Source organism: Myxozyma melibiosi (genome assembly GCF_037950935.1).
Source record: "Myxozyma melibiosi strain Phaff 52-87 chromosome Unknown BZA70scaffold_6, whole genome shotgun sequence".
NCBI classification, from domain to species: Eukaryota; Fungi; Ascomycota; class Lipomycetes; order Lipomycetales; family Lipomycetaceae; genus Myxozyma; species Myxozyma melibiosi.
Genome location: NW_027042920.1, coordinates 559,462 through 587,015, shown reverse-complemented (window position 1 = coordinate 587,015; position 27,554 = coordinate 559,462). Strand labels below are relative to the sequence as shown.

Genomic DNA, 27,554 nt, shown 5'->3' with positions numbered 1-27,554 from the left:
TGCAATCAGGCGGTATTTCTTGTGGATGTTGATCAGCGGAAGCGAGAGGGAAAGAGTGAGTGAGTAGAGCAGGGGGACGAAACGGTTTCGGATTAATTAGCCAGAGCAGCGACCACGGCCGGATGCGCGGCCCCGACCGCGTACGGGCTTTGAACCGAATACTCAGAGAAAGAGAACAAACAGACGAGAACGCGCGTTCCTTTCCGGAGGAGGTCTGAGGAAGTTGAAGGAAGTGACGGAGCCGGGGACGCCTGATGCGGACACGAGCAAAGGCTGGCTTCTGCGCAGGAGCCTCACGTCGTTTCCAGGAAACAGGTCGTTTGTGTTGTTTGAGTTGACATCTTGGTTTGTGTACTATATGATACCAGGAGCGCAAGGCAAGGCCCAGATCAGAAACATGCGCAGAGAATCTCTATCCGGCAGGGTTCGAATAGCCAGCATCCGGCCGTGCTTGGCCAGTGGTGGTGGTGCAGGAAAGTCGAGGTGACGACTGCAGGGCTGCAGGAGTCATGCACCCAACCGCGCTCCGACTCTATGGCTGCTGTTCATCTTCACCAACCCCACACAGAACCACACAGACACCGTACAAACTAGTGCCTACAAAACAGAATACCGACTGACGCTGAGACATCACATCCAGGGCCGTGATATGGTTGTCTGTCCCTGTTTTCTGCTCGGCTAAGCCATCACTGCACCAGCGCTGTGGAATGAGCCGCAGAAAATGTGGCGCACGTGGAAGTATCGTATCGAAACCAAAATAGGACCCATGCAGCCTTCTTCCCAGAAGCATCAAAGAAGCAGACGTCTTCCGGAAAGAGAGCCAGCCTTGTGTTTTGCAATCACTCTTACTTCTAGCCGGAGCTGGGATTCGAAGGCCAAAGCCGGAAAGACCTCACGGTGGGAGTGGTCGGAGAGGGTGTACGCTACGACATGCGATGCTTCGGTGGAAGCGTACGCAAACCTCCGGCTCACACCGACTCCTCCCCATCGCCGTCTCTATCCCAGCTTTGCACCGCCCAGCAATAACTTCAGCCGTTTGAATGCTTTCTAGCGACCAGATCCCGGCCCCCTTCGCACCGTCGACGCTACAATCAGCCCTGTGAACAAGGGTACTCCCGCAGCGTAAAAAACTCGGGTACGTTAAGGTTTCAATAAGTTTGTTTTTGACTACTGGCGTACCCACGCGCTAACCGCTTTCAGCAAGCGCCTCTCGTCTACTCTTCCCTCCGCTCGCAGTTTTAGCCTCCGTTCGTGGCTCTGCTCCCCGGTCCACAAACGGCTTTCGTATTCTCCTTATTCTCCTCCGTATCTGCCTTATATTTTCTCCTTCTGCCCTCCTCCGCCTCTTCTCCTTCCGCCTCTCCTCCGCCTCCTTCACCACCACGCACCATGGCGTTCTCTAAGCACCCTGCCCTCGGCCTCGCCTTGCCTCGCCAGCTCGTCTCCCTCCTCGCCTTCATCTTCCTTATCTTTTGCTGGCTCTTCCTCTTCTCCTTTATCTCCCCAGCAGCGCGCGAGATCCTCAATGTTTACTCCCTCCCATCCTTCCTGCGACCGTCGACCGCAGCCGCCGACCCACTCGACTCCATCTCCGTGCTCATGAAGACCGGCTCCTCGGTCATGTGGCAGCGCGTGCCAATCCACTTTGTCACGTCCTTCCGTGACCTGCACCACTTCCAGATCTACTCGGACTCCCCCGCCAGCATCGCCGGCCACAACGTCGTCGACGCGCTAGCAAACTGCTCTGACTTCCTCAAGTCGACCGAGGACTTCGAGCCCTACCGCTACGTCTCCAGCCTCGTCGACAGACACGCGAGCATCGCTTCCCAGCCCGACTCCTCCTCGTCTACCGGTAACTACTATGGCTTCACGTCAACTTCGCAGCAGCAGCCTCTCGCCGTCCCTGATCCGCACGTGGAGCCGCACCAACCCGTCGCCGGCCCCAATTGGTCTATCGACAAGTTCAAGAACCTCCCCATGCTCGCCGACGCGTACCGCAACCGCCTTCCCCAGACCAAATGGTTCGTCTTTCTGGACGCCGACAGCTACATTCTTTGGCGTCAGCTGGCGCAGTGGCTCTCTACGCTCGACCCCAGCACGCCTCTCTACATGGGCTCCATCGTCGGCTCTGCCAACGACCAGTTTGCCCACGGCGGCTCTGGCGTCGTTCTCTCCCTCGCCGCCATGGACAAGGTCTTTGGCAGCAATCCCAACATTGAGCACATGTACGATCTTGAGGCTCTTGAGGACTGCTGTGGAGACCATCTTATCTCGCGCGTTCTGCTCGACAACAACGTTCACCCCGCGCTCGGCGACAACGAGTACCCTTATTCGCACCACAAGTTCCAGGGCGAGCCCCATTGGGCCGTGCAATTCCACACCGACAACTTCTGCTCGGACATCATGAGCTTCCACCATCTTTCTCCCCGCGACATTGAAGAGATCGATGCTGTCGAGCGCGAGTTTGCTGCCAGCAACAGACACGTACGGTACCGGGACATCTACGAGCGTTTTGTTCGGCCTCATCTCGAAGCCGTCAAAGAGGACTGGAACAACTTTTCCAACGACATTGTCTACACCAGCCGCTCCAAGCGCTCGATCTACGATCCCGCCCCATCGGTCGCCAGCCACCGCGCCGAGACCGCTGAAAACCAAAAAGACGCAAAGCACTACGCCTCCTTCGACGCCTGCAGCGCGGCCTGCGACGAAAACCCGGCCTGCATGCAGTTCCGGTACTCGAAGAACTACTGCGGCCTTGGCCTCGGTGTATCTCTTGGCCAGGTCGTCGTTGTGGATCCTTCTACTGACCGCAACCGCAAGTGGAAGCAGAAGAAGCACGCCAAGCTTAGCGCGGACAAGACGCTCGAGCAGCAGAGAATGGGGACGTGGACTTCGGGCTGGAAACTTGATAGAATAGCATCATCCTTGGACACTATTTTCTGCTGATTTCGTTTGACTTTTGTGATTCCTATCGTTTTGCGTTTATCGTTTTGCGTTTCCTGTATACTTATTCATCGTGTGGTTCTCATTTTCGGGCTTATCTTTCGCTTACTGGTGTCATTTGGTTTGAGCATATCCTTGTACATTAACAGTCAGGTTCATATTATATATATATTCTATTCATTATCTTACAACATCTAGTACTCTTAGACTAATTATCTGCCTTTTTTAAAAACTTTGCCTGCAGCCAGACTCTATACATCTTCAGCTTGCGCTTCCTGTTCACCAGCAATCTGCGATCGGTCCCGACCCTCTCGACCTCGAGTGTTTTGCCAAAAATCTCATGCAACTCCTCTTCGGTGAAGAAGTAGACTCTCGTACCATCACCCCGGACGTAGAAACTATCCTCTAGCAACCGCCCCTTCTTAAAACGCAGCTGCGCCATATCGTACCGCCCGTAATCCCGAAACAAGACCTCGCCACCAGGCTTGAGCAGTCTATCGATATTCTTCACCGCCGTCTCCCACTGCGTCGGCGCAAGCGCACTAAACACAAAAATCAAGATAATGAAATCCACCGATCCCTCTTCAAGTCCCGCCGGCAACCGCCCGGTCTCGTCCGCCAGGTCCCAGATATCCGCCGCGCAAGTATTCTCGTCAAACTCCGCAGACTCGCGCACGAGCTCGACCGCGCGGTGCGAAAAATCCACGCCGACGATCTTGAGCTCGGGGTTTTTGTTCGCGTGCAGGATCGGGAACATCGTATTGCCCGCACCGCAGCCGACTTCGAGGATGATTTTTTTGCCGGAATCAGGTTGTGTAGCGTGCTCGTAGATCGACGGGAACTCGAGTTGCAGCCACTTTCGGTCCTTGAAGAAATTGGCCTTGTTGTTCCGGTAAAAAAGGTCCCAGTACCGCGAGGGGTTGGTCATGTATAGATGCTTGTCGAAACTGTTGACGGGGTTTTCGCGCTGCGCTGAGATTTTCTCCTGGGCTAGTTGAGCGTGCTCTTCGTCCCAGTCAACATGATCCCTATACGACGCCATTAGATCCCACATGAACAAAGCAAAACAAGAAGACCATATTTCCAAAATCATACCAAGCATTGTGATCCCAAACAGCCTCATCATTCTCAAGAAATCGCTGTCCAAACTGAAACGGATCATCGCGTTCTGTCCGTGGAATATCCCACTTAGACCGCTCCTGTCCCTCTGTCTGTCTCTCAGCCGGCTCCTCAGAGGTTCTTGAGCTGTCGTTGATCGTAGACGCCTCTAGTGATGACTCTAGTGAGGATATTTGCTCTTGTATCGTTGTTTGATCTGTCATTTTTGCTACTAAAGTATGGAGGTCTCGGTCAGTTGGATGTCGAGATTTTCTAAAAAAAAATATTATTTGGGTGGAAATAGTGTTGCCAGCTTACAAATAAAGACTAAAACTCCCCACTCTGCGACTTCCTACTCCCAACGCCCGTCTATCGATAGCGAACACTTGCTCTCTGTCTTCGACTCTTGTATCGACAACCAACAACAAATAGTCGTCCACAAGCTCGAGTATGCAAACGCAATCTCGGCAGTCTAGCTAGATGTGAATGCATGCTTTCAACTTTTCTTTTCACGCGCGAAACCGGCCTCACCCACCCGCGCGAGCTCCGCTCCGCCCAGCTCAGGAACCAATACTCGACCCTCGTCCGCTCCGAGCTGCGCTACTTCCCCACGCGCCACTCCGGCACCGTCAACGCGCTCGCGGTCGACCCTATCCGCAACCGACTGCTGATCTCGGGTGGGTCCGATAGCCGGATTTTGATTTGGGACTTGTACTCGAGAGAAGGTCAGAGACATCGGTATGAGCTCGTGGGAAGGGTTCCTCCCAAAACCGCACACCGCTATGGCGTCTCGTGCGCGAGTTGGTGGCCGTTCGACGACGGCATGTTTATTACCTCGTCCTTTGATGAGACCGTGAAGGTATGGGACTCCGCTACGCTTGAGGACGTGTATAATTTCTCGCTCGGCGCGCGCGTCAACGCGCACGATGTCTCGCCGATTGCAGAACACTGTCTCGTCGCCGTCGCGGCGGACTGCAACCCCGTCCGGTTACTCGACCTGCGCTCGTCGGCCGCTGCACAGATGCTGACAGGCCACGAAGGCACGACAGTCAACGCTGTGAAGTGGTCGCCTGTGGACCCGTTCATGCTCGCCTCGGGCGGGTCGGACGGCACAGTCAGGCTTTGGGATATCAGACGCTCGAACGCGTGCTTGACCGTGCTCAATCTCGAAAACACGCACGGCGGCGCGAACGGGGGTAGCAGTATCCACCGTGAAGCGTTTTCATCTTCGTCATCTTCGGTGCTGAGCCAGGTCAAGTCCCACCGCGGCGTAGTCAACGGCCTCGCGTTCCTCGCCGACGGCCAGAAACTGATCTCGACCGGCACTGACGAGCAAATCCGCGTATGGTCGATCGACGGCGACGTCTCTTCCGAGCGCGACACAAACACGCTCGTCAACTTTGGCCCGCTGATTCGCAACCGGTATCTACAGGGCATCAACATGGTGCTCTCGCCCGTGCACGACTGCGCGCCGCCGCTGCTTTTCTACCCGAACGACAACGGCGACGTTTTAATCTTTGACGTGACGACCGGACGGCTTGTGCGGCGACTCTCGATCTCGCATAATACTTTGAAACGCACAAAGGGGCTCGTGTGCAGAGGGTCTGAGTTTGTCGAGCTGTTTTCGGGGACGAGTGATGGAGATATCATTCTTTGGGAGGCAAAGCGGTACGATATGCCCAAGCCGGGAGGACGAGCTCGGAAGAGACAAGCTGGAGAGAGTAATATACTCAGGGATATATATAAGGGGATCGAGTATGTGGATAGTTAGGTGGCTGTACGATAAGTTTATAGAGATCGAAGAGTTAAGATTTGTATAATAGATACTCTATCCTATTAAAAACTACCTCTATGCAATCATAACAATACAAATATGCAAATATCCATCCGTGTACATGCACTCAGACAGCAGTTCCGCCAGCGGAACAGTCATGCCGAGAAACGCGCCGTGCAGGATCGGGCGTGCGAGCAGACACGTTCGGCGGGATGGGAATAGGTCTGGGAGGAATTTGTGCAGCGCGGTGCCTACTGTGTGTGGTTCTTCTGTTGGGGTGTTAGCGGGAGGGTTGCAAGAGTTTGCAGATTGAGGGATAGAACGTACTGGGAGATAAGTGTGGAGGAACAAGAGTCTGGAGAACTTTGTTTGAGGAGGGGAGATAGATTTTGATGGGGATATGTCGAAGGGAGCTGGTTTCGCTGGGTAAGAGTTTCTTTGCGACACTCCAGAAAAGGTCATAATTATCTAGATTATTAGAAGCGTTAGCAGACAACCCCAATTCACCAGACGGCGTAAAGAAAGAACTCACGAGTCTCGACACCGCTCCACAGATTAGTCGAGTCCGCCTTTGACAGATTCATAACTGTTGTCGCGTTTCCGCGTCTGATGAAATCCGCCTCTTTCACTCTGTTGACCCAGTTTTCGACTAAATCACCAGTATTCCGAAGTCGTAGCAGGGTCTCGGTAGGGTACCGATTGTGGTGGAGTACAAGCGTCCATGGGAGATGCCAGTCGTGATCTGGGTTGTCGGATTGGGATGGGTCGAGGCCTGTGAGGAGATCGTAGAGCAGTCCGATAGGCCAGTTCCTAGCGAGTGTTAGAGGCATCAGAACCTGGATCAGGAAGTATGAGGCTGGTAGGAGAGCATACCAACGAAGAGGCACGTCTTCGAATTCAAGCCACCATTCAAGCGAATCAGCAGAGTCAGGATCCCGCAGATATGGCTTGAAATAAGCAGTGATCTGAGGAAACAGCAGCGGAAAATACGATATCCTCGAAGCGTTGATCTATGCTCCACTCATAGTCAGTAACCCACTCGATCAAAATGCTAACAAGATAAAAACCAGTACATAATAGGGATCAACGCTCATTCTAGCCTCGTCTGCGGCAAGAATGATCTGAATCGGCACAACACCGTCCCATACTCGGCGTCTTAGATCAGACTTTGCTTTGAACAGTGGAGAGGCTGAGAGTGACATCCAGCTCTCGTTCTGTTTCTTTGTTTTGTATGGTGAGGTGGATCTCAACAGCGACGTGTTGAGGATATTCTGGCGGAGATCAAAGAAGCCAGAGGTTATGCGTTCGTGAGGCACTCGTTCACTACCATTATTTCAGTGAGAAAAGCCTGGTCGCGATATCAGAACAAGAGACAGTCTACAGCAGACAGAGCCTCGGTGTCTGTACGATAGAATACACTCTCTCCACGGCTGTCTGCACTCAGTCTACTCGATGCCTCACGCGTCATTGTCCTCGTCAATAAACCACGTGACATATCCCAAAGCAGTAGTGCAATTACGGCATAAGTCGCCCGCAGCCTGGGCCAGATTTAAATTGATCCGGGTAAGGTTTTCTATTTTATTATGTCTCAGGGTCGGCGGCCGCAGCGCGATCAAAATTGGCGATGATGGAAGAGATGACGATGAGCTTCCAGACGGCCTCGGACCTGATATCGTGACTTCTGATCCCGATACTCTCTGGCTGCAGCAACGGCCACTACTGCACTGCATAGGACTGATATATACCTGTTGGAAAGACTTCTGGGCTTGGGTTTTGGTATACCTCGTGGGAAATCCGATCAAATCGAGAATTACCCGTAATATACTTACTGCCAGCCGACGTCCTGGATTTTGGCATTTTGTTATAAATACCATCGTGTGGCCCGTCCCGCCTGATCCCCCAGTGCACTTGCACACATAGATATCGTTCAGGAGGTCTTTCTCCGGCTGATGATCTATTGACGATCTGAATATTTGGAGAATGGCTCCGGGCGGTAACAGAGCTGATGTACAAAATGCTCGGGCTAAGGTACTCTCCTGTCGCTTTTTTCCTTTTCTTTTTCCGCGGCTTATCAGCTTTGATGATTGTGGATATGGTTGCTGACCGTGTTTTTCTTTATACCTGAAGTTAGTCGAATCGTATAATCAAATTTTGGAGGAGTTTAATACCGATCAGGATTTGAAGAATGTGGGAAATTACAGGATATCCCGAATGATTGGGAAAGGTACGCGTCGAGATCGCTCGTCTGGCGATAAGAACTGGAGTTAACCGTTATATCTCTACAGGAAGTTTTGGAAAGGTATATCTGGCCACACACAAACTGACTGGAACAAAGGTATGATTCCCCACTTTATTCACAAGATCGACGATTCGCTGCTGACCACGTCGATACCAGGTCGTGCTCAAATCTGCTGAAAAGTCAGATCTCAATCTTGCCCGTGAAATCCACCACTACCGCCAACTTCTGCATCCTCATATCGCTCGTCTCTACGAGGTCGTGATCACCGAGACCCTCGTCTGGCTTGTGCTCGAGTACTGCCCCGGCGATGAACTCTACACCTACGTCCTCCGCCACGGCCGTCTTTCAACCGACCAAGTGCAGCGGATATTCGCCCAGCTCTGCGGCGCAGTCGCGTACATCCACACGAAAAACATCGTGCACCGGGACCTCAAGCTCGAAAACATCCTGATGGACAAACACGACCGCGTCAAGCTGTGCGATTTCGGCTTCACGCGCGAGTGCGAGCCGAAACGGCTCTTGCAGACGTTTTGCGGGACGATTTGTTATGCCGCGCCGGAGATGGTGTTGGGCGAGAAGTATCATGGACAGGCGGTCGATGTCTGGGCACTCGGAATTATTCTCTACGCGCTTTTGTGTGGCGAGTTGCCGTTTGATGAGGAAGATGAGGTGCAGACGAGACTAAGGATATCAAACGATGACCCCGATTATCCTGACTTTTTGCCTGAAGGTACAGACTATTTCCAGTACATGCTTCATAAAATTAATCACCTAGTGCTAACTATTTCTCAGACGCTCTCAACCTGCTCCAATCGATCCTGTCAAAGCGATCGAGTACACGTCCATCGGCGACCGAAATCCTGCAGCACCCGTTCCTATCGCAATACAGCGGCGAGCAAATCTCTCAACTGCTAATCCTGCAACCACCCCCCTTCTCCACCAAGCTCGAACGCGACATCCTCGACCGCCTGCGTCATGCGTACATCGACATCGACGCGATGCGCGAGAGCGTTCTGCAGCAGAAATGCGATAACCTGGCTGGCTGGTGGGCGTTGATTGTCGAGCACGAGCAAAGAAAGTCGAAACGGTCAAAGAAGAAACGGAGGTCGGAGAGATATAAACGGTCGACGGAGGGATCGCTCAGCCGACGGGCGAGTACCGAGACGGCGATCCCGCTCCAGAAGCCGGTGCATGTCGAGGATCCGGTGGATGAATCGACGCAAACGCTGGAGGAGACGATAAGAAGTCAGGCCGAAGAGGCCGCTAATGCGCCCGCACCTTCTGATGGTGGCCATTCCGAGGGCGCGACGTCTCCGAGACGGAGGCATCGCAGCAATCTGTTTCGAGAGATTGTTGATGTCCTCGCGCACCCTAAACAGTGGGGATCGGCTTCCGGCGGCAGCGGCGGACCTTCAGGCCACTTGCGGTCGGGCGAGAGAACGAGCTCGTCGAGTAGACGGCCGTCTATATCGAGCTTTCTGTCGCTTCATAAATCGCAGAGCCCTGCATCTGACCATCACCGGGGCGGTTTGCTGGGAAGGAACTCGCCTGTCGGTACGGGCGGGCGGCAGCAGCAGCAGAAGCCTGCGGGTGATGCAAGTAAGCATGAGAACAGGTCCTCGCCTGCACACACAGCTAGTAGGCCGACATCAGCGGATCAAGCAGCAGCGGCGTCAGCAGCAACCTCGTCGACAGCAACCGCGGCAGGAACGGCACCTGCAGTCGGCAACGGCGTACAAGGCCTGTCAAAGCCTGCGTCCTTATCCCGATCGCTAACTGACGGCGGAGAACATATCCGCCGCGACCGCTCTTCGACCCGGAACAGAAGCAGTCTATCCTCTCTGCGAATGACAGGCATGCACTCGTCCGACTCGCGACGGTCTGTCTCGCTCGACCGGCATTCGTCGCCAAACTCTGGCCGCGTGCGCCGCGGCATAAGTCGCACGTCGACCTCGTCGTCGTTTTCGTCGCTGCGGTCGTCGAACCCGCGCCGATCGACGTTTTCGCGGAAATCAAGTACGTCGAGTAATTCGATCTCGTCGATGAACACCTCACGCTCGCCGAGGTCTAGCTTGCGGTATAACCCCTCCACGCCCACAGTGTCGGACGGCTTCGACCACCAGCGGCGCCGGCCCAAGTTTTCAAGACATCGGAGGTCAAGCAACGAGGACGACAACAGCAGCGTGAGTTCTCGCTCGACCGCGACCGCATCGTTCGGCACCCCGCGACCGATGTATGCCTCGACACAGCAGCAGCGGGCAGTCAAAGGGCGCTTCAGCAACGAGGCTGTATTCTACAAATCCGGCAGCGGGCGAAACTTCTCGGCCGACACGTTCTTTAACGAGCCCACGCAGCCCAGACGGCGGATGATGGGGTTCAGATCCGGGAATAGCGGCGTCCGCGGACGGAAAGGCGTGCCCGAGGACGCGAGCGAGCCGGCATTGTACAGGGATGGCACGGAGAAGAAAGATGATGGCGGGGACGGGATCGAGGCGGTAGATGAGGAGGGGGAGTACTCGGATGAGGAGGGAGCAGATATAAAACTGGTGCCGAATAGTTGATAGAGTGTTGGTATGATTAGTATTTTGGTGTATTTTTTGTTCTTTTTGTTTACGCTGAATACCATTGGTGGTATCTGGTTTTATATGTTTTTGGTTGGTTCATTTGATTGTATATAGACAAGATGGACGTTGATTTGGGGAGATATGAAGTGTTGAGAATATTTACAATAGACGTTGAAGAGACATTCAACTCTCTTGTCTTCGGTAGTTTCTCCTTGACGCAAGCTATTAAGCAACGGACCGTTAGTATAAGTTCCAGATATTGGAAAGAAAGAGATTGAAAAGAAGGAGTATGCGACTGACCCATTCAGTTTTGCATTCCTTGTAGGCTTCGAAATACTCCTTGCAGTTTTCCTTTGCGCGCTTGGTGTTGTATCGATTACGGTCGAGACAGCTCAGCGACATTTGAGCACTCAACTTGCACGGGTCGTAGAACTTTGACGTCTGTTTGCTGCATATCAGGAATAATTTCAGGTCAGCCAACTCGATCTGTCTTGATAATGATGGAGGCATAGACATACGCTTTCATCGCTTCGAAATGGCGTTTATCCTTCGGATCGTCGGGATACATCTGGTTAACCCCATCGGCCTCGAACCGCTTCAAGATAACATCCGGATCCTCATCCGAAGATTTCTCCTGGCCTTTTGGCCGGCGCGGTTTCAAGGTCGGGTCTTGCACTGGCCTGATCTTGGGAGGCTCTGGGGTGCTCATTGCGAGGTGAGATAGGGTGGGTGTGTGATGCGGTGTATAGCTAGATTTCAGACTATATCTGAAGAGTAATGTTCAATGTCATAGCACAGCTAGAGTATGAGAGATTGACTATAACTGAATACCAGTTATAACATATCCCAATCCACATGCTTCTACTCCTCCCAGTTCGGGATTAGCAGTCAGTTACCCTGCTCCAATTCCCCCTGCGCCGGGTAACCTTCCGCCAGCCCAGCGCAGTGAGAGAAAGTCGGTTGAGCGACGAAAGAAAAAAAAATAGAGTTGACGGAGGGTCGCGATATTTTTCTCCCGGGTCTGTAAACGCTGCGAATCGGGTGCATTGTCTTGCGGAAAAGGAATAATAGGTACGCCGGTTTTGTGTTTGTTGGGATTGATGATGATGTCTGTGGGCGATGGTGCTGGCGAGAGAGGGGTCTGCATTGTGGTGTTTGCAGCTTCTAAAGGTGTCGGAAATGAATATCGATTGGCTAACAATTCGTTTCTAGATCAGCGGACAGTTGAATATTTCATAACTGAACAATCAGTCAACGAGAACAAAAGCAAGGAAAAGGATAAGTAATGTCTGCAGCCCGGAGTTCGTTCTTCTCTACGCTGCGGTCCGGCGTCGCCTCGACCGGCACCCGACCGCAGGTCTCATGCCGACCGCTGGCCTCGAATATTTCCAGCCTGCGGCAGGCCGCCGCCGCAATTCACACGAAGCCGGTCCTTTTGGACGAGGGAAAGTTCAGGCAAAACGGTATTGAGCCGCTGTACAGCGCCAAGGGCTTCGATCTTGCGTGGACCAAGTACCAGGAATATCTTTGCAATGAATTGACGAAGGCTACTGCCGGTACGTTGCTGCTGCTTATTTATTGCTTTATACTTGGGTTTGAGTGGAGTAAGGGCTAATTTGATTGGTGTAGGTACTAAATATGATGGAATCTCGCCTTTTGATACTCTGCTGGCTACTGCGCGATACCCGGAAGAGACGGTGTTGTTCAACTGGTCGTCGCTTGCGCACAACAACCATTTCTTCTTCCACACTCTGGTATGTTTTATGTCTTGTGAATTGAAGGGGAGAGCAGCAAGAAGACCATGTTAACATCGCTCTGTGTATAGAAAGGACCTAGCAGTAAAGACTCCACCGGCCCGCTGCCCGCCCTCAGCCGTGCCATCGACTTGCACTTCACGGGCGTCGAGGAGCTGAAAGACCACATGTCTGGCATCGCGCGCTCGATGTGCGGCAACGGCTTCGTCTGGCTCGTGGAGGGCCCGAACAAGCAGCTTTTCGTGACGGCGACGTACAACTCCGGCACGCCGTACGACGACGCCCACGGAATGAATGTCGATATGAACGGACCCGTGTCGGAGGCGACGAGGAACTCTGTGCGCGAGAACGAGGCGATGCTGCGACAGAGGGCCAAGAGACGGCCGGACTGGCCGCTGCCGCTGCTGTGCATCAACGTGTGGGAGCACGCGTACCTGACAGACTACGGGTTCGAGGGCAAGGAGGAGTACTTTGAGAACTGGTGGAAGTCGATTGACTGGCACAAGGTCGAGGAGCGCTTTAGCTCGGTGTCGGTGTTCAACGAGGCGAAGGAGGGGAGAGCCAGTCTTTGAGCGAAGTGAGGTGTGAATAGTTGTATAATTGTGTTTTCTATGTATATATATATCTCGATATTTTACATCTTCTTTTGCACTTGATGCGCTTTTGTTTTAGTTAACAACGAATACAGCATCCTGAATTCATCCGAGATACTCGAAGGGTCTATTCTGAGCACTGGGCAGGTGACCCCGCGATTGACTTAATTAGCTGTGCATCTCGAGCGATAACCGTTCTCGCGAGACCATTGCAACTACCCCTCATTGAGACCTCCATAAATACCCCTCATGATCCTGCTCTGCCTTCTCAATACTCCTCTCTCCTTCTTGTTTTCGTATCAACATCAAAAATGTCTGTAGCAATCGTCACCGGCGGCTCCTCCGGCATGGGCCTTGCGCTCGTCAAGAACCTCCTCGCCCGCAAATACGCGCACGTCGTGATCGCGGACCTCGCGCCCCCGACCGAAGACAGCGTCGCATCTCTGCTCGACTCAACCGTATCGTTCTTCAAGACCGACGTGACGTCGTGGGACAACCAGTCCGCGCTGTTCAAGTCCACGTTTGAGAAATTCGGACACATCGACGTCGTCGCGCTGAACGCGGGCATCGCGGAGACAGACAGCATCTTTGCGGAAGACAACGACGGGCCCGTGCCGCTTAATCTCAAGACAGTCACTGTCGATCTCGATGCGCAGATTATGGGGTTCCGGCTCGCGCTGTGGTATATGAGGCGCAATCCTGGCGAGGCCGGCGGGAAGATTATATTCACTGCTTCTAGCGCTGGGTTTTACTCGTTCCCTGCCAGTCCGATTTACTGCGCAGCAAAGCATGGAGTAAGCTCTGCTATTTTTTATATTTACTGGTGATGGTGATACTAATAGCTTATCAGGTCGTCGGTTTTGCTCGCTCGGTTGCCCCCATCGCCAAAAAGGACAACATCCTCGTCAACGCCGTGTGCCCTGGTCTCGTGCGCACGCCAATTGTCGACGCCAATGTGACTGCAGCCTTTCCAAACGAGCACTGGACGCCTGTGCCGACGATCATGCGCGGGTTTGACTTATTCCTGGACACGGATCGATACGGCGAGATGGCGGAGTGCAGCGGCGATCAGGTCGTGGACAGGAAGGATAACGAGTATCTGGACGAGCATATGGAGTTTCTGTTTGGCAAGAGCTATGATCTGTTTCTCAACGCCTCCAAGAAGAGTCAGGGAAAGTAGTGGTTGTCGTAGGATTTAGCTGTAATGATATCGTGATCTCACCCGAGCAGCTAACTGCCCGAAGTAAACAGTAGATAGCAACAGGTTGTCAGGCCTGCATAAATAGTCCGCCCATTACAGGTTCTTTAGACCCCGCAGCCCCCCGCTTTCTTCCTTCTCTTCCTCTTCTCTTCTCCTCTTCTCCTCTTTCTCACCATCTCTCTCAATTACCATCTCTCATCCTCATGTCTGTCGCAATTGTCACCGGAGGCGCCTCCGGCATGGGCCTCGCCCTCGTAAAGAACCTCCTCGCGCGCAAATACGCCCACGTCGTGATCGCGGACCTCAACCCGCCCTCGGCAGAAGTGCTCGCCGAGCTCGGCCCCAGCGCCATCTTCTACAAAACCGACGTGAGCTCGTGGGACAACCTCGCGGCGCTGTTCAAGTTCACGTCCGCGAACTTTGGCCGGCTCGACCTCGTCGCGCTCAACGCGGGCATCTCGGACACTGACAAGCTCTACGAGGACACGCCTGATGCGCCTGCGCCGCTCAATATGAAGACCTTTGAGGTCGATCTCTACGCTCCTGTGTATGGGTTCAGGTTGGCGCTGTGGTATATGCGACGGAACCCCGGTGGACCGAGTGGGAAGATCATCATGACTTCTTCGAGCTCGGGGTTCTACGCCTATCCTGCTAATCCGGAATACTGTGCAGCCAAACACGGTGTAAGTCGATCCCCGCTGCTCTTACCTCTCCCTCCTCTTTCTGCCTACTGATCACTGATGATTCATCTCCGCAGGTCGTCGGCCTCGTACGCTCGCTCGGACCATCTCTAATCGACGAGACCATCACCGTGAACTGCATCTGCCCCGGCATCGTGAAAACCCCGCTCGTCCCGCCAGAGATCGTGGCCGCGTTCCCGCCCGATCATTGGACGCCGGTGTCGACAATCATGGCCGGCTTCGACCTCGTCATCGACTCCGGCATCACGGGCGCGGCGATCGAGTGCAGCGGCGCGCAGGTCATTGCCCGGCCGCAGCTGGAGTACTTGGACGCGCATATGAAGTTTTTGTTTGAGGGGAGCAAAGAGTTGTTTGAGAAGGCGTACGAGAAGAAGTAATTGCAAGGAAGTAGTCGCGATGTAAAAGGAAGAATGTAGTTGCTGTTGTTGCTGTTGCTGTTTGTGGTAATAAAAGGTCGAGCCGAAGCTGTGACGCACAATGCAACGGTCCTCGGAACCTGCCGTTTCCGAGTCTGCGAGTTCCCCATAAAACTCACCGCTCCCCCGCAATCCCCCTCTCCCCCACCTTCACCCCCTCCCCACCAGCATTTACCTCACCACCAAAATGTCTGTAGCTATCGTCACCGGAGGCGCTTCGGGCATGGGCTTCAACCTCGTCAAGAACCTGCTCGGCCGCCAATTCGCCCACGTCGTGATCGCAGACCTCAAGCCCCCCGCCTCGGACCTGACCTCTTCCCTCGATCCAAAGACCTTCTCGTTCTTCAAATCCGACGTCAGCGACTGGCAGAACCAGGCCGAACTCTTCAAGTACGCGCACGCTAAACACAAACGCCTCGATCTCGTCGCGCTCAACGCAGGCATCTCCGACACCGACGCGCTCTACGAAGATAACCCGAACGGGCCTGAGCCCTTGAATCTCAAGGTCTTTGGGGTGAACTTGTTTGGCCCGCTGTATGGATTCCGCCAGGCGTTGTGGTATATGCGGCGAAACCCCAGTGGACCGAGCGGCAAGATCATCATGACTGCTTCGAGCGCTGGGTTTTATGCGCATCCTTCGAATCCAGAGTACTGTTCCTCCAAACATGCCGTATGTCTCTCTTGTGCGAAAACCCATTCCAAGCTCCAATTAACATTCTCTCTACAGATCGTCGGACTAGTCCGCTCAGCAGGCGCCATCGTGCGCAAAGAAAACATCACAGTGAACGCCGTCTGCCCTGGTTTAGTCCTCACCCCGCTTGTCCCGCGCGAAGTCGTCGACGCCTTTCCCAAGGAGCACTGGACGCCCATGTCGACCATCATGTCGGCCTTCGACAAGATCATTGACTCAAACATCTCGGCGGAGACGATCGAGTGCAGTGGGTCGCAGGTTTACAGCCGGCCGCAGTATGAGTATCTTGATGAGCATATGAAGATGTTGTTTGGAAGTCAGGATTTGTTCCAGGATGCCTATGCTGAGGAGCGCTGAACACTTTCTACTTCAGTCTGAGAATACTAGGCTTCAATTAGTACAATAGGACATAATATAGCATACAAGATATAGCGAGAGAAATAACGATTGTAACCCAGAACAGATAAAATCAAGAAAACAAACTCAAACCAAAAACACCAGGGTAAACTAAAGCAATCATAAACCGAGCACAGAACACTCTTTTTTTGGTATTGTATATGTTGTGATAATAAAGAGACTACGCCTCAATCTTCTTGAGCACGTCGTTCAAATCATCTTCGGTAACGACAACACCAGACTCTGAACACTTGGCCTTCGACCGCAGCTCAGAGCACAGTCCGTCGATATCGAGATCTTCAAACTTGGGGTGCATCGAGATACGATCCCACAGCGCAGTGCAGCCCATCAGCGGCTTGTTTTCAGCCGGGACTACCTCGTCGTCGTTCTCGATCTTGATCCGGATCTCCTTCTCGACGCCGTTGCCCTTCACGCTGCGGGTGCTGCTACTGCTACTGCTACTCCGGTTGTCTTTCTCCTCAAACAGCTCCTCGTCCACCAACTCGGGAAGTTGAAACTCCTCCTCTGTGTTTCCAAATATCGGGTCCCGGTACTCGGAAAACAAGTCAGTGTCAAACGAGGGTGGACTCAGGATTCCTTGTGAGTGCGCCCGCGGGATCGGGTTCTCGCGGTTTCCGCACGCCATCGACAACTGCGCGCAAAAGTCGGTCTCGTGTTTCGCCGGGTGTGGCACTCCCGCAACATTCCACGACGGCGACTGGTTCGGCGAGTTGGCCGACCACGCGGGCGACAGGTTTGTGCTCAGGTTTGTAGCTGGCGAGTAGTTTGCTGACGACATCACGTTTCCGGCTCCGCTCGCGGGCGCACTTTCGGGTGAAGCGACAGACGACCGCGGGGTTCCCTTGTCAAGCTTAGCTAGACGCGGGTCGGCTCCAAACAGAGGGAACTCGAACGTGAAAGGGGCCGCATAGTTTGCACTCGAAGAGGTCGACGCAGCGGGTGACGACTTTGCTGATACAGACGCCTGCCGCTTACGGTACTCTCGCAGCTCGACCTGTAGACGATCAACTTGCTTCTTGAGAAATTGGTTCTCAGTCGACATCGAGTGAGCGTCGTTCTCGAGCTCGGCCACGCGGGCTTCGAGGTCGTGTAGATGCTTCTCCTTGCGCTCTCGGAACGCACGCTGTGCAGCGCGGTTCTGCGCCTTGCGCTTGTTTGATGGTTCCGTGGTCACTAATTTTCTGCCCGGTCCTCTCCTTTCCTCAGGATCTGCGGTTCCTCGGTCTGGGTGGATTGGGTTAGCATCTGTGCTTAAAAAAGACAAAACCAAATAGGAGAGCTTACCTCGTCGCTTGCTCTCGTTCTCGGAGAGATCATCGTCTGAGATGAACTCCATTCCAACTTTACGCTTATCATTCTCGGATATCTTCAAAGGCTGAGCAGAAACACTACTGCCGGTCGAAAGTGCACCGTTCTTAGTGCTGGTGTTGGAAGGAAAGGTGGCGGGCGAGGAGGAGGAAGAAGCGGTGGAAGCTGCGCTATCGCCGTTGAGCGAGTTGGTGGAGAGAATGTTGGTCGAGCCCGGCAAGTCCGGCAAAGACGAAAGAGTTGACGGATCAAGATTGTCGTCGAAGGTCATGGCTGGGAAGGCGCCGTTTGAGTAGGCTGAGAAATCGCCGAGGAAGTCCGCGGACTCGAGAGACGCGAGAAAGCGCTTGTTGTCGTCCAGGAACGGGAAATCGTTTGCGGCCGCCATTGTTGTTCGATTTTCTTCTTCTTGAGCTTCGAAAAAGAGCAACTATAAGCTAGATACAGGCTCGAGAGAAGAGAAGAGCAGCGGTGTGGAGTGCGAGGGCGGAGGGAGAGTGATGGCAGTGGGAGAGAAGAGAGCAGTAGAAAGGTGGAGGAGACGACTCGCTGCGGAAATGTGGCGAAGATTTGAGCACCGCGCAGATTTGAGTCCGGATTTGCAGTTACTGCTGCTCTCGGCGAGCTCGTGTTCGGGTGCAGTCGGACTCCCCAAAGAGCAGGTTTCGAGTCTTGAAGATGTATTTGAAGGCTTTTACTTGTCTTCTCGCAGATATCTCGACTTTCTGCTGTATTCACTCGACTCATTGCGCTTCCAGAAGCAGAATTCTCTGAGCTTTGTAAGCGACGGCGGACTCCCGGTTTGACTTCGGGTTAGGTTCCAGCTCGCCGATGGCATCATCCTCGGATGCTGCTGCTGCTGACAGACACATGAAGATGAAGACTCGATATTGGCTCTCGGGCAGCAGGTCTCGCGGTCGTCTAATTGCGCCCTGAACAGCGCGAAGCTCGCGGAGAGCAGGTTATTGACCCCGTCGCCGTCGCAGCTGCCTGCCGTGTGGAGTGCAGGGGGGTTTCAGCAGAGAGCATATCTGTCCTGCTGCAGCATCATTAATCTTCCAGCAGCGAATATCTGCTGCTCAGTCAATTCTACATGCTCTTCTCCCTTTTTAAAGTAAACACTGTTACAAATGAACGAAACCACAGACACCTCCGACTCATCTGAAAAAATGACAAGGCTTATCTAATTCACTGTCACGTGACTTGAATGAAGAAAAAAACTCCCAACCGCCGAATTCAAAAATATTTTTCGATTCTCTGCTTCGTCGGCTCTTACTGCAGTGCTTCTCTACAACCCCCACATCTGACTATTGAAAATATACAGACAAAATAAAAGATGTCTGCAGCTGTAGCCAGTGATTTGGCCGAGCTGTCGAAGCAGCCCGGCAATGCAGGCAGCAGTGATCCCGGTACCGGGCAGATCAAGATTACGCTCAAGACGCGCGACGAGTCCGTATCTGTTCCTGATGTGCCTCTGTTTGTGCCGCTGTCGCTGAAGCGGTATGGTCTCTCTGAAGTTGTTAACCATCTGCTTGATACCGGTATGTCTCATATTGCTTTTTCTGTCTTTGTGCGTGTGCTAACCTTTATAGAAAAACCGATTCCGTTCGACTTTTTGATCAACGGCGAGCTCCTCCGCGTCTCGCTATTCGACTACATCACCAGCAAAGGTCTCTCGTCCGAGAGCACAATCGAACTCGAGTACACTCGCTCTATTCTACCGCCTACCTTCCTTGCCTCTTACTCTCATCCCGACTGGGTTTCATCTGTCGACATTCTAAAGTCGATGCCGGTCGCGAAAGCGCCTATCGTCTCTGGATGCTACGATGGAATCGTGCGGACTTGGTCGCTGGCTGGACAGGTCACTTCTGAGTTTGCCGGACATACCGCGCCTGTTAAGAGTGTCAAGTTTTTTGAGAACGGCAAGAAGATCGTTTCTGGTAGTATGGACAGATCTATCCGGATCTGGAAAGTTCCCGATGAATCGGCGACCACAAACGACGAAGACGACACTGATGAGACTATTGCTGCGGTCGGATCCGCACGCATTTTCACCGGTCACAAGGCTGCCGTCAACAGCGTCGCTGCTGACTCCTCCACCTCAAGAGTACTCTCCGCTGGTGCCGACTGCATCGTCGGTCTGTGGAACACAAACTACAAGCAGGCGCCTCCTGCCACAGTGACTGTCTCAACCCGCGAGCCCACCGGCAAGCGTCGGCGGAAATCGGCGCTTCCTTCGCGCGGTCCGATCTCGCTCATGGAGTCTCACACCGAGCCCGTCACCGGCGTTATCTTTGACGCAAAGGATTCCACCGTCGGATACTCGGTCTCGCTCGACCATACAATCAAAACCTGGGATCTCGTCACCTCCGCTCTGGTCGACACGCGAACCACCTCGTTCTCGCTTCTCTCGATCGCTCATCTTCCCCGCCTCTCCCTCCTTTGCTGCGGTTCCTCCGCCCGCCACGTAACCCTGCACGACCCTCGCGCGGCCGCAGACGAGACAACCACACGCACCCTCCACGGCCACACCAACTTCGTGGTCTCGATCGCGCCCAGTCCAGAGTCAGACTATATGTTCTCGACCGCTTCCCACGATGGCACAGTGCGTGTGTGGGACGTGCGTGCAAACAGAAGTCTGTACGTTATCGACCGCGATACGCGGACAGCTGATGTCAAGACAAAGGTCTTTGGCGTCGATTGGAGTCACGAGGTCGGTATCGTGAGTGCGGGCGAGGATAAGCGGGTGCAGGTTAATCGTGGTACCGATCTCGATACCGTGAAGGCTTGATTGTTCTTCATCATAAAAGCACCATTCTGTATCATAGTTTTTTTACGTCATATTTCAGTTTATTATGTTACAATATATGCATTTCCTAAAAGAGTTTATCAATGTTACATCTGTGTAACTGACTCTAAAAACGTTACCTCTGTACGACCTTGTCTTATCGGCCATCCATGAGATAATATTCTGATTATTCATATTTATTAGAGACAAAACAGTTATTTCTCCGATTTTGTTTAAATTACTGTCCTTGTCACTGTCATCAAACTTGAGCACTGTTTGTGTGCTGGAAAATAATTCTGGGCCGTCAGCAAAATTGAGTTATCGGAGACCTAAACTCCCGACGGAGGACAATTGCACGTCATATCTCTTCTTTACTTATAATCCACCTTCATCCAATCTCCACTTCTATACCGACGTCTACGATTGACATCCACATCAGTCAACTTTAGTTATCTCGATACTCTAGCTATTATATCTACAATGACGACTCTTGCAATTGTTGGTGCTACTGGATTAGTCGGCGGCTTCTTCACTTCTCTAGCTAGGACTGCTACACTCCCGTCGGACATCACCAACGTCGTCGCCATCTCTCGCAAAGCAGTCAAGCTAGACTTTTCCGCCTCAAGCAACAAAATCACAAACACAGTCGCTCCCGACCTTGTCTCTGCCATCCCCTCCGACACAAAAATCCTCTTCTCCGGCCTCGGAACTACAAAAGCCACCGCCGGATCGTTCGAGAAGCAGTACGCGATCGACTACACGCTCAATCTCGACCTCGCGAAAGCCGCAAAGACCGCCGGCGCGACGACCTATGTCTTGGTGTCGTCGACAGGTGCTTCTGAAGACGCATACTTTGCGTACTCAAAGATGAAGGGCGAGCTTGAGCGTGACGTCAAGGCACTCGACTTTGAGCGCACAATCATCCTAAGACCGGGTCTTATTCTCGGCGACCGGCCGGAGGACAAACGACCTGCCGAGGCGCTTGCTCAGGGTCTGTACAAGGGACTCAGGAAGATCCCGGTGCTGGGCGGGTTCACCAAGTCGTCTTCGATCCCGGCTGAGGATATCGCAAAGGCGGCGTTTGTGCTGATTAACAAGGGCGAGAAGGGTGTTGGTATTTACGGAAACACAGAGCTCGTCGAGCTTGCGAAGGAGTACAAGTGAGAGCGATGATTGCTCTGTCTAGTCGGTTTAATGTAGATCGTTTGGTTATAATTCTCTAATAAGATCCTATCCTCTCTACTGTTACTAAATGATGTCACGTGTACTCACCATCGCACCATCCTGACTCTCATCTCATCCGATATCATTCAGTTCTTCAATATCGCCTGCTTGTAGCTCAAATCGTCTCGTTCTGATGGGAGAGCTTGGCAAGCTAATCCGACTTAGTTAAAGGCTGGATAACATTCAGATCTGGAGCCGCACAAAGATGGTTTCTCGCAGCGAAGACAATCATTGTTTCTAAAAAGATGTTGATTCTTTGTCCAGAGTAACAGTCCATCAGGATCAAACTCACAATCCGGATACTATCCAAAACAAAGAGTATTAAACAGCACAGTCGAGAAGCAGACTTTCTTTTGAGTTCCATATCAGGCGCAGCTCGCTTCACTAATCCGTAAAAGTCAGTCCTAACCCCAAGACAATGGGACCTCCACCGCCAAACAAAGAACCTCTTTGATCGTCTTCTTGGTAAACCATATACGCTGACTCGAGCGCCCGATTTGCAATGGTTGGAGTTGCTGGAGGAAGTAGAGGATGTCCGGAATGCAGGCGACGGAGGGTCAAAGTAAGTACCACAGCGGCTTTTGTCGATGCTTACCAGGAACAGTCAGCTTACTCTCTACTTCTTTGATTAGTGCGACGAGACGCATCCTCACTGCAATCGATGCTCGAGAGTAGGTCTGAAATGCAGCGGTCCTGTAACCGGCCTGCGATTTAAGATTCAGCGAGTCGAGAAGAGCAGCAGTCGACCAGACCGCACTCTGACTACCAAAACCGCAACCTCACAGAACTCAGAGCAATTATCAAAGACGTCCAGAACGCTCGACTTTTCGAGAAAAGATCGTCGACAATGGCCACATCTAGTCGACAGATACAAAACGATCCTGACGAACCGACGCCTCCACGATCTCGAGCTTTTTCCAGAATTCGATCTTTTCAGCCACTGCGTTTCTCTATTTCTGTCAACGTGCCGGATGGTGGGCAGAGCCAGCAGCGAAAGCGCTACCACTCTCTGGCTGTTACAGTTGCCTGCTATTGTCCTGTCGCCAATAAATTCAGCAACTACGTTCGCCGGACGGGCGCTCGTTCTGGGCCACTGTGCCGGTATCGTTGGCAGTGATGATATCAGGATGATGAGCTACAACTGGTACGTCGAAGCTATACGACTGCAAAAGACAGGAATCGGCTACATCATGCAGGGCGCGGGCGATAAATTGGTGGAAGCGCTGGAGGCATACGATATTCCAGAGAAAAAGACAGTTGCAAAAGTCAGTCGCTTGATGCCAGACTCAGGATACTCGTCTGGCGTTGTGAATCCGCCTTCGCTGTTTGGCGGGATGACGGTGTGCGACGACTGTACGAGCGCTGCGCTTCTCCTACCACTGTACGAGATGAGCAACACGACTAATTCAAACGCTTTGTCAAAGATGCTTCAAGGTGCCGTGATATTGATGGAGCTGCAAGGTCCGGAGAAGTATTACAGCGGGAACAACCACGTGCTGCTAGAAGGAACGCTGTACATGCAGGCCATCAACGCAGCGTTCTCGCGCAACGCAGGGCAGATCACGCTCAACCTTCCCCAGTGGCAAGCTTGCCGAGCGCAGACGTACACGGAGACGATGTACCATGGGATGATCAAGTACATGTTTGAGATTGGCGAGCTCCAGATTGAAGCAAACAGGCTGTTTGACAATATCCTGGTTGGGTTCGGAAAAGAGTTCACTAAGCAACCGTCGTTGAAACCGGAGTTTCTCAACGCGGATGGCTGGTGGGCTGTGAAAGAGTTACATAGGAAGCTCTGTGTGCTTGATATGAATCTTGAGATATGTCTAGCAAAGTGCCTGGAGGATTATCTCGAGGCTCTTCGGGCGCAAGACCCGCGAACGCTCATATTCGATGAGGACACACGATTTCCGCAACGCCAGCCCAAAATCTGCCCGGCTGCTGCAAGCTACGAAGAATGGAAGTCGTCGCACTTTGGAAAGCCACAGATTGACTATGAGATTTGTACCTCGTTCAAGTTCATGGGTAGCATTACGTTCATGCAGATGATTATTGCCTACCTCCACTGTTACACCGTGCCGGCTGCGTACTGCTCTTACGAGGAACTCACAAATATTGACAAAAATCCGTTTCTGAAGCACAGCTTGAACAGCTACATTGCGCACCGGAAGCAAAACCTGGAACGCCACAACAGGACCCTCTTGCGCTCCATAGAGTTTACAGTAGTGGAAGTCCACCGACCTGTGTTTATGTCTATGATTTTCTTCCTGGGCGAACACACCCCGATCGAAGATCCGCTCGTGCGCGGATGGATCTGGGACCGGCTGTCTAAGGTTTATGATGTCGACCACGACGGGTTCGTGATGAGTGGGATTGACGAGGATCGGTGCAGACGCGAACTGGAAATGTATAGGGCGCTGGATGTATGCAGGGGATGCGGGGAGCCTGTTAGGCCCCAAGTGAGCAAGTTTGAGTGGTGTGAGGAGTAAGGGTAAGGATAAGGCGTTGGTTGTGTATATGGTTGTGTATATAGTGAATCTCTACATTGATTGTACAATACTCTCACAAAAATACGCCCGGTGCACCACTATCTCCTCGCCATAACAGCTACGGTTGTACTTCACCATCTTTCACGAGACTGACTATGGATTTCATTGGTAAGACTCCACATTCACAAGATCTCTCAAGATAACTCCTGAAATCGCCAAGGGACGCTCGGCTATAACTCCCAGAAACTTCTTTTGATCTAGTCGCGTTCCTCTCGTAAACAGCCTTGTACATTCTCAAAAGCCTCTTTCCAAAAACCATCTTATTCTCTCTGCGACAAGATTAGCCTCATTGCTACGAAAATATTCAGATCCGCGAGATTGAGGCAGGATGGGGCAGCTAGGAAGGTACTATTGAGCAGCTTTACCAGCAAGACCGGCCGATCAGTTCTATTTCTGTCGCTTGGTATCAACATCCCCCCACAGCCCTATTTCGTGACTATGTTCCTGCACTGCTCTTACTCATGTCTCCATCATCAATCGTCTGTTCTATTGGCATCATTGTAACAAAGTCGCATCGCTGAGTGGTTCAGGTCGTCGTTGGGAGATACTGCGAGCGATAAGATTTGTTCGGAAAAGGTTACGCCGGAAGCGTAGACTAAAGATTCGCTGGCTTTCTATGAACTGGCTACTCCGGCGTTCTAGATCTTCTTGCTCGCCTTCCCATATTCACACCCAGTCTCGTACTCGCTTCTGAACTATTATTGTTTACTATTAAATAGTGTAATCCGACCAAACCGTATCAGAGGATCTCGAGCGCCGAAGGTAGAGCGAACATGGCGACGAGGTGGGGCTAACTTCGGGTGTGGAACTTTAATAAATAGCGGCGATGCACAGTGAAGGAGACAGACAGCAGCTCATCAGACCACGCTTTAGTGGAAATAGGAATCGTCCGGGTAAACAACCCCAGTCTATAAGAGAGGCGCCCGCTCTCCGGGATATCACATCAACACTCCCTTCCCACCCTTCTCCCCGGCCCATTATTTTAACAATCATTGACCATGGACACCTCGTCACGCGGAAGTGGCACAGAATCCTCAGCTGTTATCCAAACCGCTGTAAGAAGAAAACAAGTCGGCAGTAGCTATCTGGCGCAAGCCAGCAAGCCCGCATCGACGACCTTAGGGCCTGTATCTCAGATGCTCGCTGACCTTCAAACCGCGCCGGCGCAAGCTGAGACGGCTGTAAAGTCAACTAGTAGCGAGGCTGGCGCTCACGCGACTGACCTTTCGAGAAACAAAACACCCTTAAAACGCGCAGCGACCGAAAGGCCTGCAGAAGCCAGAAGCTCAAGAAGCTCGAGAAGCCCAAGAAGCCCGGCAGCGGTGATTGACTCCGTAACGCCACCTCCACTGTTGCCTCTTGAACGGCTTCCTGTTGGGATCCTCAAGTTGTTCAACACTGGGCTAAAACCTCGCGACGATGATGAAGTGCTCAGCACTTCTGAAAACCAAGTGCGAGACCAGTTTAGCCTTGAGGCGCCGGTGAATCTTAGATATTATGGGGATCGCGCCTCAGATCGCATGCTCTTGTATGATTTTTTCAGAGAGTTCTTCTTCCGTGTGAGATTCCACTTCGCGAGGTACAGGAACTCTGAGATCAAGACAGTCTTGAGATCCTGTCTGAGAGGCCCTGCGCGCATGAAGTTCGACGACGCTTTCGCATGGACCTTACACCCGAGGACTTCGCTTTTGAGTATCTACCGTTTTTTGGCCCAAGAGTTACCGGACGATGACTTGGACCAGCCTTATTGCAAGCTCATGAGAGCTTTCCAGGCTAAAGGCGAGACGCCTCGCGCTTGGCTGACGCGCCTGGAGAATTTGGCACTTCGGGCGCATGAGAATCTTTCTTTCTTCATCGTTGTGTTTGCCCGAGATCACTGCACTAACCAGCTTTTGCGCGACGCGTTGAGACCGGCGGTTCGAGCGCTCGACATGAAGGCTGTGGAGGAGATTTGCTTCAGATTGACGGGCGATGAGTACAGAGGAACAGGGAGAGTACATGAATTCAACATACCATTCAACATCGATGAAGAGACTGGAGAGAAGATTTATATCAAAGGCTTCCCTCTCAACTCCGTGATCAGGCAGAATACCGACGACGAAGACGAGATGCTTGACGCGCTTGACGAGGACTCCGCCGGCGAAGAAAGCGATGATGAATCACCACCTCCGAAACGTCGCAAGACCTCTTCTACAGGTTCCAAGAAAGGTTGCCATTTCTGCCGTGTTCACAACTTCAGCAGGCCGGAAACTCATTCGGAGGAGGACTGCTTTAATAAGGATCAATCCAAACGTCGGCACAAGAGTGTAAGTGACTTCTAATTGATTTTGTTGCACAGTCGAGATGCTAATTGCTCATATCTGCAGGCCGGGAAAGCAAAGGACAAGTGATATGCGGATCGTCATCGCAGCGTCATGTATGCAGAGAAGGGAGGATTTACGATTGAAGATTAATTGAGAGATGGGGATGAGCGGTTAAGGGGAACTGGGTAATGGTAATTTTGTTTGTGGATTTTGTGGATGGTTTATGTTAAGATCGCGTTAATTAGTTGTTAGTCTCTGGATTTTATTGTTATTGAATTAAATACATTTGAGAATACCCTAATCAAGCCGCACCAGTAGAGACACTCGCCAAGAGCTTTATTGATAGATAAGTCTCCAGCTCTTCAATATACAAGACTTCGTAAGTCTTCAACCGTAACTTCATATTTTTCAGACGTAAATAAAACCTGACTTATCACTTAACAGCAATCAAGAAGTGAACGCGTCGAGTTCGCTTTCACAGGCTTCTCGCTAAGCTAGCCTATACGAGCACTCCTAACCCAAAGACGCTGGGAAACCAAACATAACTGAGCGTGCATTGTCTTCTTCTTGACAGAACAAATGAATAACCATTGTCCCAAGCACTCTCTACGCAATGGTAGGAGTGGCTGGCAGCAGCAGAGGATGTGCAGCGTGCAGGCGACGAAAAATCAAGGTGATTAGTAGTCTGGATATGGAATCAGGTCTACGAAATTAACCGCGACGGGGTTGTGGTGAGTGAGATCGATGAGGCGCGGTGCAGGCGGGAATTGAAGATGTTTCGGGCGCTTGAGATGTGCAGATGATGCGGGGAGTCTGTTAGTCGTCGAGGTATTGAGCGGGAGTTTTGTTAAAGGCGTTTGGTGTGTACAGTCAATCTCCACTTTAGAAGTGACAGGATTGCTTTTGTATATAGCATGTAATCGTTCACCTGCAACATACTAAATCGCAGGGTTTCTTCCTGAATTCGAGTAAAGCTTTCAGTATCCATTCC

General features: G+C 52.3%; 15 protein-coding genes across 15 annotated transcripts; 10 read left to right on the top strand and 5 right to left on the bottom strand.

The window, feature by feature from the left end:
• Positions 1–1,266: 1,266 nt before the first annotated feature.
• On the top strand, positions 1,267–3,100 carry BZA70DRAFT_279219 (uncharacterized protein). Its single transcript, XM_064912745.1, has one exon. It carries the CDS (start codon positions 1,390–1,392, stop codon positions 2,944–2,946), a length of 1,557 nt encoding a protein of 518 aa, XP_064768199.1. The 5' UTR covers positions 1,267–1,389; the 3' UTR covers positions 2,947–3,100.
• BZA70DRAFT_279218 (S-adenosyl-L-methionine-dependent methyltransferase) lies at positions 3,101–4,289 on the bottom strand. The gene is made up of 2 exons (XM_064912744.1): positions 4,039–4,289; positions 3,101–3,971 (listed from the first exon to the last, which is right to left on the bottom strand). Exons 1-2 carry the CDS (start codon positions 4,263–4,265, stop codon positions 3,152–3,154), a joined length of 1,047 nt encoding a protein of 348 aa, XP_064768198.1. The 5' UTR covers positions 4,266–4,289; the 3' UTR covers positions 3,101–3,151.
• A 1,556-nt stretch (positions 4,290–5,845) lies between these two features.
• On the bottom strand, positions 5,846–7,247 carry BZA70DRAFT_279215 (autophagy protein Apg5-domain-containing protein). The gene is made up of 5 exons (XM_064912743.1): positions 6,889–7,247; positions 6,689–6,825; positions 6,348–6,625; positions 6,143–6,283; positions 5,846–6,084 (listed from the first exon to the last, which is right to left on the bottom strand). The coding sequence occupies exons 1-5, from the start codon at positions 7,015–7,017 to the stop codon at positions 5,891–5,893; spliced, it is 879 nt and encodes a 292-aa protein (XP_064768197.1). The 5' UTR covers positions 7,018–7,247; the 3' UTR covers positions 5,846–5,890.
• A 193-nt stretch (positions 7,248–7,440) lies between these two features.
• Positions 7,441–10,799, top strand: BZA70DRAFT_295638 (serine/threonine protein kinase). Its single transcript, XM_064914496.1, has 5 exons — positions 7,441–7,843; positions 7,943–8,039; positions 8,101–8,150; positions 8,211–8,784; positions 8,847–10,799. Exons 1-5 carry the CDS (start codon positions 7,796–7,798, stop codon positions 10,613–10,615), a joined length of 2,538 nt encoding a protein of 845 aa, XP_064768196.1. The 5' UTR covers positions 7,441–7,795; the 3' UTR covers positions 10,616–10,799.
• A 2-nt stretch (positions 10,800–10,801) lies between these two features.
• BZA70DRAFT_311002 (uncharacterized protein) lies at positions 10,802–11,484 on the bottom strand (the record flags this gene model as incomplete). Its single annotated transcript, XM_064914936.1, has 3 exons — positions 11,137–11,484; positions 10,919–11,066; positions 10,802–10,840 (listed from the first exon to the last, which is right to left on the bottom strand). The coding sequence occupies exons 1-3, from the start codon at positions 11,325–11,327 to the stop codon at positions 10,802–10,804; spliced, it is 378 nt and encodes a 125-aa protein (XP_064768195.1). The 5' UTR covers positions 11,328–11,484.
• Positions 11,485–11,903: 419 nt separating this feature from the next.
• On the top strand, positions 11,904–12,944 carry BZA70DRAFT_289800 (Manganese/iron superoxide dismutase; the record flags this gene model as incomplete). The annotated part of the gene is made up of 3 exons (XM_064914145.1): positions 11,904–12,174; positions 12,248–12,372; positions 12,444–12,944. 3 exons carry the CDS (start codon positions 11,904–11,906, stop codon positions 12,942–12,944), a joined length of 897 nt encoding a protein of 298 aa, XP_064768194.1.
• A 226-nt stretch (positions 12,945–13,170) lies between these two features.
• BZA70DRAFT_175132 (uncharacterized protein) lies at positions 13,171–14,269 on the top strand. The gene is made up of 2 exons (XM_064909887.1): positions 13,171–13,759; positions 13,816–14,269. Exons 1-2 carry the CDS (start codon positions 13,277–13,279, stop codon positions 14,143–14,145), a joined length of 813 nt encoding a protein of 270 aa, XP_064768193.1. The 5' UTR covers positions 13,171–13,276; the 3' UTR covers positions 14,146–14,269.
• Positions 14,260–15,428, top strand: BZA70DRAFT_279205 (uncharacterized protein). The gene is made up of 2 exons (XM_064912742.1): positions 14,260–14,849; positions 14,924–15,428. The coding sequence occupies exons 1-2, from the start codon at positions 14,370–14,372 to the stop codon at positions 15,242–15,244; spliced, it is 801 nt and encodes a 266-aa protein (XP_064768192.1). The 5' UTR covers positions 14,260–14,369; the 3' UTR covers positions 15,245–15,428.
• BZA70DRAFT_257773 (uncharacterized protein) lies at positions 15,410–16,403 on the top strand. Its single transcript, XM_064910827.1, has 2 exons — positions 15,410–15,953; positions 16,011–16,403. The coding sequence occupies exons 1-2, from the start codon at positions 15,471–15,473 to the stop codon at positions 16,329–16,331; spliced, it is 804 nt and encodes a 267-aa protein (XP_064768191.1). The 5' UTR covers positions 15,410–15,470; the 3' UTR covers positions 16,332–16,403.
• Positions 16,404–16,551: 148 nt separating this feature from the next.
• BZA70DRAFT_289796 (transcription factor PAP1-domain-containing protein) lies at positions 16,552–18,087 on the bottom strand (the record flags this gene model as incomplete). The annotated part of the gene is made up of 2 exons (XM_064914144.1): positions 16,552–17,615; positions 17,676–18,087. 2 exons carry the CDS (start codon positions 18,085–18,087, stop codon positions 16,552–16,554), a joined length of 1,476 nt encoding a protein of 491 aa, XP_064768190.1.
• A 791-nt stretch (positions 18,088–18,878) lies between these two features.
• BZA70DRAFT_279200 (WD40-repeat-containing domain protein) lies at positions 18,879–20,572 on the top strand. The gene is made up of 2 exons (XM_064912741.1): positions 18,879–19,240; positions 19,292–20,572. Exons 1-2 carry the CDS (start codon positions 19,036–19,038, stop codon positions 20,488–20,490), a joined length of 1,404 nt encoding a protein of 467 aa, XP_064768189.1. The 5' UTR covers positions 18,879–19,035; the 3' UTR covers positions 20,491–20,572.
• Positions 20,573–20,810: 238 nt separating this feature from the next.
• On the top strand, positions 20,811–21,690 carry BZA70DRAFT_279199 (NAD dependent epimerase/dehydratase family protein-like protein). Its single transcript, XM_064912740.1, has one exon. The coding sequence runs from the start codon at positions 20,968–20,970 to the stop codon at positions 21,649–21,651; it is 684 nt and encodes a 227-aa protein (XP_064768188.1). The 5' UTR covers positions 20,811–20,967; the 3' UTR covers positions 21,652–21,690.
• Positions 21,691–22,366, bottom strand: BZA70DRAFT_279198 (uncharacterized protein). The gene has a single exon (XM_064912739.1). The coding sequence runs from the start codon at positions 22,073–22,075 to the stop codon at positions 21,863–21,865; it is 213 nt and encodes a 70-aa protein (XP_064768187.1). The 5' UTR covers positions 22,076–22,366; the 3' UTR covers positions 21,691–21,862.
• BZA70DRAFT_175058 (uncharacterized protein) lies at positions 21,933–24,197 on the top strand. The gene is made up of 3 exons (XM_064909886.1): positions 21,933–22,273; positions 22,344–23,962; positions 24,045–24,197. The coding sequence occupies exons 1-3, from the start codon at positions 22,214–22,216 to the stop codon at positions 24,073–24,075; spliced, it is 1,710 nt and encodes a 569-aa protein (XP_064768186.1). The 5' UTR covers positions 21,933–22,213; the 3' UTR covers positions 24,076–24,197.
• Positions 24,198–25,210: 1,013 nt separating this feature from the next.
• Positions 25,211–26,869, top strand: BZA70DRAFT_279194 (uncharacterized protein). The gene is made up of 2 exons (XM_064912738.1): positions 25,211–26,566; positions 26,627–26,869. Exons 1-2 carry the CDS (start codon positions 25,259–25,261, stop codon positions 26,648–26,650), a joined length of 1,332 nt encoding a protein of 443 aa, XP_064768185.1. The 5' UTR covers positions 25,211–25,258; the 3' UTR covers positions 26,651–26,869.
• The last annotated feature ends 685 nt before the right edge of the window (positions 26,870–27,554 follow it).

Coding starts and splice junctions, on each gene's coding strand:
- BZA70DRAFT_279219 (XM_064912745.1), top strand. CDS start 1,390: ATGGCGTTCTCTAAGCACCCTGCCCTCGGCCTCGCCTTGCCTCGCCAG.
- BZA70DRAFT_279218 (XM_064912744.1), bottom strand. CDS start 4,265: ATGACAGATCAAACAACGATACAAGAGCAAATATCCTCACTAGAGTCA. Junction 3,972..4,038: donor GTTTGGGATCACAATGCTTG/GTATGATTTTGG, acceptor GGCGTCGTATAG/GGATCATGTTGACTGGGACG.
- BZA70DRAFT_279215 (XM_064912743.1), bottom strand. CDS start 7,017: ATGTCACTCTCAGCCTCTCCACTGTTCAAAGCAAAGTCTGATCTAAGA. Junction 6,626..6,688: donor GAAGACGTGCCTCTTCGTTG/GTATGCTCTCCT, acceptor AACACTCGCTAG/GAACTGGCCTATCGGACTGC. Junction 6,085..6,142: donor TCCTCCACACTTATCTCCCA/GTACGTTCTATC, acceptor ACACCCCAACAG/AAGAACCACACACAGTAGGC.
- BZA70DRAFT_295638 (XM_064914496.1), top strand. CDS start 7,796: ATGGCTCCGGGCGGTAACAGAGCTGATGTACAAAATGCTCGGGCTAAG. Junction 8,040..8,100: donor ATCCCGAATGATTGGGAAAG/GTACGCGTCGAG, acceptor ATATCTCTACAG/GAAGTTTTGGAAAGGTATAT. Junction 8,151..8,210: donor ACAAACTGACTGGAACAAAG/GTATGATTCCCC, acceptor CGTCGATACCAG/GTCGTGCTCAAATCTGCTGA.
- BZA70DRAFT_175132 (XM_064909887.1), top strand. CDS start 13,277: ATGTCTGTAGCAATCGTCACCGGCGGCTCCTCCGGCATGGGCCTTGCG. Junction 13,760..13,815: donor ACTGCGCAGCAAAGCATGGA/GTAAGCTCTGCT, acceptor ATAGCTTATCAG/GTCGTCGGTTTTGCTCGCTC.
- BZA70DRAFT_279205 (XM_064912742.1), top strand. CDS start 14,370: ATGTCTGTCGCAATTGTCACCGGAGGCGCCTCCGGCATGGGCCTCGCC. Junction 14,850..14,923: donor ACTGTGCAGCCAAACACGGT/GTAAGTCGATCC, acceptor TCATCTCCGCAG/GTCGTCGGCCTCGTACGCTC.
- BZA70DRAFT_257773 (XM_064910827.1), top strand. CDS start 15,471: ATGTCTGTAGCTATCGTCACCGGAGGCGCTTCGGGCATGGGCTTCAAC. Junction 15,954..16,010: donor ACTGTTCCTCCAAACATGCC/GTATGTCTCTCT, acceptor TTCTCTCTACAG/ATCGTCGGACTAGTCCGCTC.
- BZA70DRAFT_279200 (XM_064912741.1), top strand. CDS start 19,036: ATGTCTGCAGCTGTAGCCAGTGATTTGGCCGAGCTGTCGAAGCAGCCC. Junction 19,241..19,291: donor TAACCATCTGCTTGATACCG/GTATGTCTCATA, acceptor TAACCTTTATAG/AAAAACCGATTCCGTTCGAC.
- BZA70DRAFT_279199 (XM_064912740.1), top strand. CDS start 20,968: ATGACGACTCTTGCAATTGTTGGTGCTACTGGATTAGTCGGCGGCTTC.
- BZA70DRAFT_279198 (XM_064912739.1), bottom strand. CDS start 22,075: ATGGAACTCAAAAGAAAGTCTGCTTCTCGACTGTGCTGTTTAATACTC.
- BZA70DRAFT_175058 (XM_064909886.1), top strand. CDS start 22,214: ATGGTTGGAGTTGCTGGAGGAAGTAGAGGATGTCCGGAATGCAGGCGA. Junction 22,274..22,343: donor GCAGGCGACGGAGGGTCAAA/GTAAGTACCACA, acceptor TTCTTTGATTAG/TGCGACGAGACGCATCCTCA. Junction 23,963..24,044: donor GTCCACCGACCTGTGTTTAT/GTCTATGATTTT, acceptor CGGCTGTCTAAG/GTTTATGATGTCGACCACGA.
- BZA70DRAFT_279194 (XM_064912738.1), top strand. CDS start 25,259: ATGGACACCTCGTCACGCGGAAGTGGCACAGAATCCTCAGCTGTTATC. Junction 26,567..26,626: donor CCAAACGTCGGCACAAGAGT/GTAAGTGACTTC, acceptor TCATATCTGCAG/GCCGGGAAAGCAAAGGACAA.